General features: G+C 34.3%; 1 protein-coding gene across 3 annotated transcripts in view; it reads right to left on the bottom strand.

The window, feature by feature from the left end:
* Positions 1-214: 214 nt before the first annotated feature.
* LOC127853537 (glutamate [NMDA] receptor subunit 1-like) overlaps positions 215-8,662 on the bottom strand; it is a 48,405-nt gene continuing 39,957 nt past the window's right edge. For 2 of the 3 annotated variants that reach the window (XM_052388090.1, XM_052388091.1), the window contains exons 16-17: positions 2,301-2,442; positions 215-1,744 (exon numbers count right to left, since the gene is read on the bottom strand). In XM_052388090.1, the coding sequence (XP_052244050.1) occupies positions 1,605-1,744; positions 2,301-2,442 (282 nt within the window). In that variant the 3' untranslated portion in view covers positions 215-1,604. Of the gene's footprint in view, positions 1,745-2,300; positions 2,443-3,483; positions 6,953-8,662 lie in introns of those variants that run through there. The other variant, XM_052388092.1, reaches the window with a different exon arrangement.

Raw genomic sequence — 8,662 nt, 5'->3', positions numbered from 1 at the left:
TGTTTTATCTGTTTTACTTTGTCTTTGAAGTTCTTAATTAACGATTATTGCTGCACTGTATACGACGCAGTCTGCTACAATATTAATAAGCCATATCAAATTAACAAGTATAAACTAGCAAATAATAGATTATAAGTAAACTGTTTGAGAAACAGTATGCAACTCAAGGTGTCTGGTTTTAATAAAATTGTATATGATTTTGCTGTAAAACGTATTGTGTAATTGGTATTTATTCTAACAAGACTGTTAAACAACATACACAAGATCATAAAAAATATTAAGTACATGTACAATATCCATCTGACTTGACAAACACATTTATTATAATACAGTAACGGTAATAGAAATAACAACAATATATAATTATGTATTATAAGAAAAGTAAATAAAGACTAGGAAGACATCATTAAATATTGCTCTCAATGTATAAACACAGAATATGAAAGAGGAGGTCGCAAACTCATGTGCGTTATCTTTATAACAGACGTAGGAGAAGGAGACAATTAGTATCAGTATTAGTAGCAGCAGTAGCAGATATAATTAAGTAGGTATCGATCTAGTTAGCAAAATCAATTACAGCCTCGGTAGTATTTATAATTGACATAAAGATGATGTGAGCATGACAATAATATGCAGCGGGGTTTGTAAAATGTACAGAAAAGGTGGTGGAAATAATGTAATTGTCCTACGATAATAGGCAGTAGTAGCTATACTGGAGAATGAACGAGTACTTTCGCTTGCAGTTGACTATAGGAAGCTTCATTAAATCTATATCACAATCAAATATGCGGTAGGATAAGAAATACATTAAAAAACATAACTAGAACATAAAACTGTTCACGTCGTCATTAGATATTAGTGCCCTTTGCAATATATTTTGATCATCAATATTTTTCAATGTCTGTTATTGCTGTTCACACCACTTTCATAACTGTAGCTAAACACGAAATAATAACCTAAACATCTCTTTCATGAACATTTGCACTATTGATACATTAAAGGGGCCTTTTCACGTTTTGGTAAATTGACAAAATTACAAAAAGTTGTTTCAGATTCGCAAATTTTCGTTTTAGTTATGATATTTGTGAGGAAATAGTAATACTGAACATTTACCATGCTCTAACATACTAATTATATGCATCTTTTGACGATTTGAAAACCTGACAATTATAAATCGTTGCAACGCGAAACGATTGAATAATTTGGAAAGCTCTGTTGTTGTCGTTACATTTTGGGAAACTACGAGGATTGCTTATATAAGTAAAACATACATCCGCTCATAGTATCAGCACGGATGGTCGAGTTGACTAAGCGGGAGACTTTTTCCTCCAGGACTCCCGGGGTCAGTGGTTCGAGTCAAGTTGCGGGTTACTTTTTTATATTTTTTTTATTGTATTGTTTTTTTACTGGAGATTTTTAGGTTCAATGTTTAAATTTATCAATATAAAGCATTCAATGAAAAGCTTCAATACATGCCAAAATCTGTGAAAAGGCCCCTTTAAATCCAGTCAATAATGTTATTTTCATGCTTTGGAGTCACGTGTGCTACATCTTAGTAGTTGTTGAAGACACCAAAGCAACAGTCACCTCTGGCGCGCTCCCGGTTACACATAGTCTGACTTGTGGCCGGCTGGAGAGAACGCTGGGTTTGTTAGAAGAACGCTGGGCTTTGATGGCGCCACTGAGCGGCCACTTTGAGCGGTCACCTTTGGTCTTGTGACCGGCGGGGAGTTACTCACCGCCCCTAGTTTAATACAAATAGTGTTGTTCTTGTTTGTTTTGTGTTTTGAAAACACGGATGGCTAATGCAAATTAGCATATAATATACACATGATAATACATTGTAACAGTTAACATCTTAAAATCATGATGCAAATCAGTAAGTGTGTATAAGTAACACATTTCTGATGTTGACATAAAATGACTTTCTCAATTATCAACAACAAAATCATGCGAAACAACAAAGGTTTATGACTTAAAATCAGTTATATTCTCTCAACATAATTGTGTTTTAATTTAAAACAAGATGTGTTTGTGAAACACTATGTCCCCAAATATATATTTGACCTTTGACCTTGAAGGATGACCTTGACCTTTCACCACTCAAATGTGCTGCTCCGTGAGATACACATGCATGCCGAATATCAAGTTGCTATCATCAATATTGCAAAACTTATGGCCAATGTTTAAGTTTGACGCAAACAAACCAACAAACGGCAAAAACGATATGTCCCCCAGTATAGACAGGGGGACATAAAAACAACAGTCCATATATATAATATTACAATCGTCTGACATACCCATACGAACGCTGGTTCGACTAAGAAGCCCCGTGCTTAGAGAGCTGTGGCTATCCAATGACGTCATTTTCGCGAACGAACTGTTGTTGCGCTTCATTGTCTCACGCTGAATGGCCAACGTCTGTCGAAGAGTCTTCCGCTTCTGTAAGGTATGACGGCATTGTGCTATCATTAATAGTTTTATTAAGATGTTACAATGTGTTGTTGACAATGCATGCCAGGAATATAATTCAAAATTACGTAACGGACAACAGCTATTCACAACACTGTAAAACTACTAAGACCAACGTGTAATATTTATACACACACGACAAAGAATAAGCACAATTACATTTAACTTTCCATATTTTCCAAAAGTGCAGCTATATTTATAAAAAATTGGTTTGATCTTATATTCATCAAAAGCATTTACTTACCAAACAGCAACGTGAGCGGAAATATGCATTTGTCTAACAATGACAACATCAAACAAATTTCAAGTAACAATATCCATCATTTTTCGTCAACCGGGAATGTAATTAATGCTTGAGGCTCCTGTCGCAATCACTAATTGATTGCATTTTACAAATGTACAGAAAGCTGTGCTCTTTACAAAAAGCTTCATATGTCGAAGTTGATTTTCTATAGTTGGATCTTTGCAACAGCAAAGAGGTTTTGGTCAGAAAGAACGTTAATTGTCTCAATTCGGAAATGATTGTCCACGCCGGATAGCCAATTTACGTCGGCGTTTATTGACCAATTTGGCGTGTGCAATGAACGTAGATTTAATGAGCCCTGTGCATCAGTGTGGAGCTGCGTTGGTGCCATTAAATGCGCCTTATTGCCAGTCCGATCAACCAATGAATGGGAAATATAATCTGGATCGCAGCAAGTAATGAACTGCGAGCTAGGAAAATGACCGTCTTTAATCGGCGAACAGAAAGGTGAAATGTTCTGTCTACAGTTTGCAGTAAGTTAAGAAAGTCACTTTAAGAGTACAAACCTATCAAGTTTGTTCGTCGTGGTACAAAAACAAACCATTAAGTTGCGAGGCACAGTATTTGACAACATAGCATTTATATATCAAACATAAACAATCGGGATATGGTTTAAAAGTACCGAGGGTAACTTGCAACCGTTTCACATAAGGATTCATCTGGTCCCTAAAATGTTGCGCCCTCATAAGAAATAAAACACACATTCGACAAAATCGATATATTTACTTAGAAAATAGCAAATACAAAAAAAAATAATCAAGAGAAAAAAAACACAGCAGTAGGTTTGTAAAAGTCATCAACACAACGTAAACATAGCATGAACTTATACGAGGTGCATGGAAATAAGTGCCATAAAAATAGCTTTTGCACATCAATAAAACAACACCGGATATATAGTGACTTAGATACAATAAAAACAACACGTAATAATGTGTGCATTACTATTTACATTTGTATTTCGATTTAAAACTGGTTGACATTTATAAATTCTTCAATAAATGGTTCCACTTTTAAAGCTTTTGCATTCATTTTAAATGCAGCAAAAATTGTTCTGTAGCCCATTGTTATATTTAGAGTTTCAAAAGTATACATATATAGACGTTCATGAAGTTTATAAAGCTGCAAGTGAGGGTCGTGGTGTGTCCATTAAGTGATTAAATACCTTTTTTTGATTGTGTTAACCAAAATGTTGCAAGTCATCAAGTAGCACATAACCTAGAGTCACAACATCCACATTTACAATTATTCGCGTAAATTTGGATTCCTAAACATGACGTATTGTTATACATATATCTTGAAAAAACACATTTATTATAGCGTATTAAGCTTAGGCCGCTAGGCTTGCAAGTGACACACCATCGATCAATGAAAAATTTCTAGTGTTAGGAATATCTTTAAACTTATCCTTCACATGATGTCTTCGGCCATTTTCAAACCATTTTCACTCGATTGATTGACACAGGAGACAAAACAAAACTTCATAAACTAAATTATAAAAATATAATCACAAAAACTACTTTTACAACAATGATGCAGTAAAACACAAATATAACAAAACGCATGCATAATTTCATAATTGCTTAATATGTTAAGGCACTTGATTAAGGCCGACTGTAATATAAAAATCTTAGTACACAGGCTTTAATGTTGGTTTATAAAGATTGAAACAGTGGTGACATACATGTGTGCATATACATGTATAGCTTTTTCAAATATAATGGCAGTGATTTCGTAAAAATCGAAATAATTAACATACCGTTGGTTACAATTATTTTACTTACAAATGAGAAAAAACAACATACATATGATCATCTAAGTTAAATGCATACAGTGATGGTATGTTGAAGACAATATTAATATTTACAGAGGAGAATGGCAGAAAATACATGAGATAATATTGGAGAAAATACATGAGATAATAATATTGAAGCTAAAAATAAACGTTTTCTCTACTTCATAAAATAAATAATAGTATCCTGTAAAGGACATTATTCCATGTTAAAAGGGTATCAATGCATAAACGAGACTGATACAAACGAATGTGATATGTACAACAAGAGTGAAAATACCATAGTTCGTTCACCTCAGAATGACCGTAACTGTTATAAGCAGCTCTGTGATGTTTGTATAATAAATTTGGATTCTAACCTTGCTTTTTACCGGTAGCCAATTTTGAACTCGTCTGAGATTTGAATAAAACAAATGTTTTTATAAAGCTTTTTTTCTAATTAGGCAAAAACATGTGGCATTTTAAGTGTTCACAAGGTTCAATTTAATCAAATAAGGTACATTTATGCGTCCGTTTTAGACAAAACATTTTTTAACTCGTCAATTATATTATTAGAACAAACTCTAAGCAATTTTCAATAAGATTTGAACAGGAAATCTGCTCCGACCCCATATGGCTATTTTTGCAATGAATGAGAACCATTTTTGAAATCTGCTGAGATATAATTTGAACAAATGTTAAGAAAAAGGTTCAAACAGATTGGAGAAAAATATTCCTCCTAAACATTTGCAACCTTTTTCTTTAATAAGACAAAGTGACCAGTTTTAAACCTCTCAAGATCCAGATGGAAACTCAGTCAAGATGTCATTGAATTTTTTTTACAAACATGTTTTTTGAGATTGGGCAATTAATAAAGTCTATAGCTCACAAGATAAATGTTGACAACACACGAATAATGATGAACAACAGACAAAATGTGATCACAAAAGCTAACTCAGAGCATGTTGTGCTTAACTGAGCTACAAAAAAACCACAATACATAATTATCAAGAAAAAATATTGCACTGGTATTTACTGCTTATTGTATAATATATATTTGAAGTACATAATAAACAAGAAAACAAGATAAATTTACAAAAATACTGAGTTTCAATTTGACAATCCTTCAAATTATTGGTGAATTGAAACTAGACAAGAAACACAATATACAACACTACGTTAACAATCCAAGCACAGTATAATAAAACACCCTTTGATGTATATAACATATAGATGTACAACATTAAACAAATATTACAATGGCATATTTTACTTCAGCAGCTAAGTATATTGCTATATTGACCAACAAAACAACAAATAAGGTAAATATTGGCAGCATAATATAATTAAGTCAATAAAAATGCTTAATTGACTTCTATATTGATACCCTTCTCAGGTTCGAAAAAAATCAGTGTTTGATTCACAAAAGCCTGGGTTGATACTAGATAGCCCATTTCTAAGACCAGCTCTTGGTCAAAGCAAATGCTGTTTCAATAAGTGGATAGGGAATACCGGGAAGTGATAGGCAAAACCTGTTTAAGAATCAGAGTTAAAGGACGCTTTGTGAATGCAGATCAAATGGCAAATTCTACTCAACCTGTCGCATATGAGTGATTGAAGTATACGGAGTTCAAATTATGTCAAGGTCAATAATGGAGTTAAGAGAAATTGGATAAAATGGGTGGATTGGGGAATCTTGGATGGGCTAAAGCATCAACTGTGTGATTATCCAAGTGTTTTGTAGAACAATCATGCTTCTAGAAGAAATGGTACAAAATTTGTTTTGACCAAGACATTGTGCAAGTGAAAATAATGTCAAGGTTAATGTTTTGGTGATATACAGTGGAAATGTGATTGTCAATTATCTTTTTATCCATCAAACAGGTTTAGTAATCAGTGTTGGTAAAAGACTACATGGTTAAATTGTTTCCTGTCATGTGTGAAAAGATGGAAGGATTTAAAAAGAGAACAATATATGCTTCATGCATCCAGATGCTCCAGCAAATATAGTGTCAAAGAAAGTGAAGGCAATGGCTGTCAGGAGGCATAACAAATAATGTTTAAAAAAGTTGAAACAATAGCTAATCAGATTGATAACTACTCAAGTTTTAAAAATATGTCATACTTGGTTTGTTTATTTAGCAAAGGCACTGTGAGCGTTGCTTTATTAAAAGTTAAAAACTCAATTGTTGAATTAATAGGCGTGTCATCAAGCACAGTTACTTATGCTGAAAACTTCAAAAATTACATATTACCACTGTAGAAACTGATTTAAATGGGATAAGGATGAACCTTAGTAAAATGATTATAGAAGTATAAATAAACAGCTATGGATGACTGCTATCTTTACTAGGCTCCCCTCTCAGGGATCGAAGGTAGGCCCATGAATGTCGAAGCTGTTTCCTTTTCTGAAAGAAAGTGGCACATAAGACAACAAATATAACTGAGTATTTTTTTAACCTAAAATATATTCAAAATGCCAATTGATCATTCAGATCAACAAACAAAATATTATCCTTTTTTTTACACAATATCATATTTGTGATATTCTAATTCTTAAGAGTGTTAAATTCATCTGCAATACATCAATAAAGTTGTTAACAGTCAAGTGTACAAAATACAAAAAACACTCAATGCAAGCAAAAGCATCAGTAAAACAGTCAATCATACAAAATAAAAACAACAATAAAAGCAAGCAAAAGCATCAAGGTAAACTAAGTTTTTGAAATGAACAACAATCAACATCAAGCATGCATGTACATGCAGATTTTAGAAGTGAAACTGTATTAACAATGCATATCCCTGGTTATTAACAAACAAGAGGGCCAAGATGGCCCTAGTTCGCTCACTTAAGAGGAGTCATTTCATTCAATCTTTACCAGATGTCAAACTTGACCTAGATATTGTCCAGAAAAACATCCTGGTCAAGTTTCATCATTATTTCATCTGCGAGGCATGATCAATGTACCTATGAAGTTTAATGATCCTAGGTGTAAGCATTCTTGAGTTATCATCCGGAATCCATTTTTCTAAGTTGAGTCACCGTGACCTTGAGAGCCATTGTGTGAATACGTTTTTTGGCACTGTGACCTTGACCTTTAACCTAGTGACCTGATAATCAATAGGGGTCATCTGCGAGTCATGATCAATATACCTATGAAGTTTCATTAACCTAGGTATAAGCGTTCTTGAGTTATCATCCAGAAACCATTTTACTATTTCAGGTCACCGTGACCTTGACTTTTGACCTAGTGATCAATAGGGGTCATCTGCAAGTCATGATCATTTTACCTATGAAGTTTCATGATCCTAGGCATAAGCGTTCTTGAGTCATCATCCAGAAACCATTTTACTATTTCGGGTCATCGTGACCTTGACCTTTGACCTAGTGACATGAAAATCAATAGGGGTCATCTGCAAGTCATGATCAATGTACCTATGAAGTTTCATGGTCCTTGGCATAAGCGCTCTTGATTTATCATCCGGAAACCATCTGGTGGATGGACGGATCGACATGAGCAAATCAATATACCCCCTCTTCTTCGAAAGGGGGGGGGGGGGGCATAATGAGAAAACTGCCCCCCCTCCCAGCAGCCATGTTATTCAACTGACCGGAACCATTTATGAACTCAACTCTCATATCAAGGAAACAAATGTTCTGAGCAAATTTCATGAAAATTGGGCCAAAAATGTGACTTCTTCTGTGTTCACATGTTTTCACTATATAGATATTGAGAAAAATGCCCCGCCCACTGGCGGCCAAGTTGTTTCACTGATACCGACTATTTTCAAACTCGTCCGAGATATCAATAAAACCAATGTTTTGACCAACTTTCATGATGATTGGGCAAAAATTGTGACTGCTAGAGTGGTTACAAGGATTTCTCTATAGCCAAATATAGGGAAAACTGCCACTATATACATATTGAGAAAAATGCCCCACCAACTGGCGGCCATGTTTTATCACCGATCTCGACCATTTTTGAACTCGTCCGAGACATCAACTGAACCAATGTTTTGACCAACTTTCATGATGATTGGGCAAAAATTGTGACTTCTAGAGTGTTTACAAGGTTTCTCTAAAACCAAATAAGGAAAACTGCCCCGCCCACTGGCGC

Source organism: Dreissena polymorpha, chromosome 12 (genome assembly GCF_020536995.1).
Source record: "Dreissena polymorpha isolate Duluth1 chromosome 12, UMN_Dpol_1.0, whole genome shotgun sequence".
Classification (NCBI taxonomy): Eukaryota; Metazoa; Mollusca; class Bivalvia; order Myida; family Dreissenidae; genus Dreissena; species Dreissena polymorpha.
Note: the sequence above shows the minus strand (reverse complement) of the source record. Positions and strands in the feature narration are given on the sequence as shown.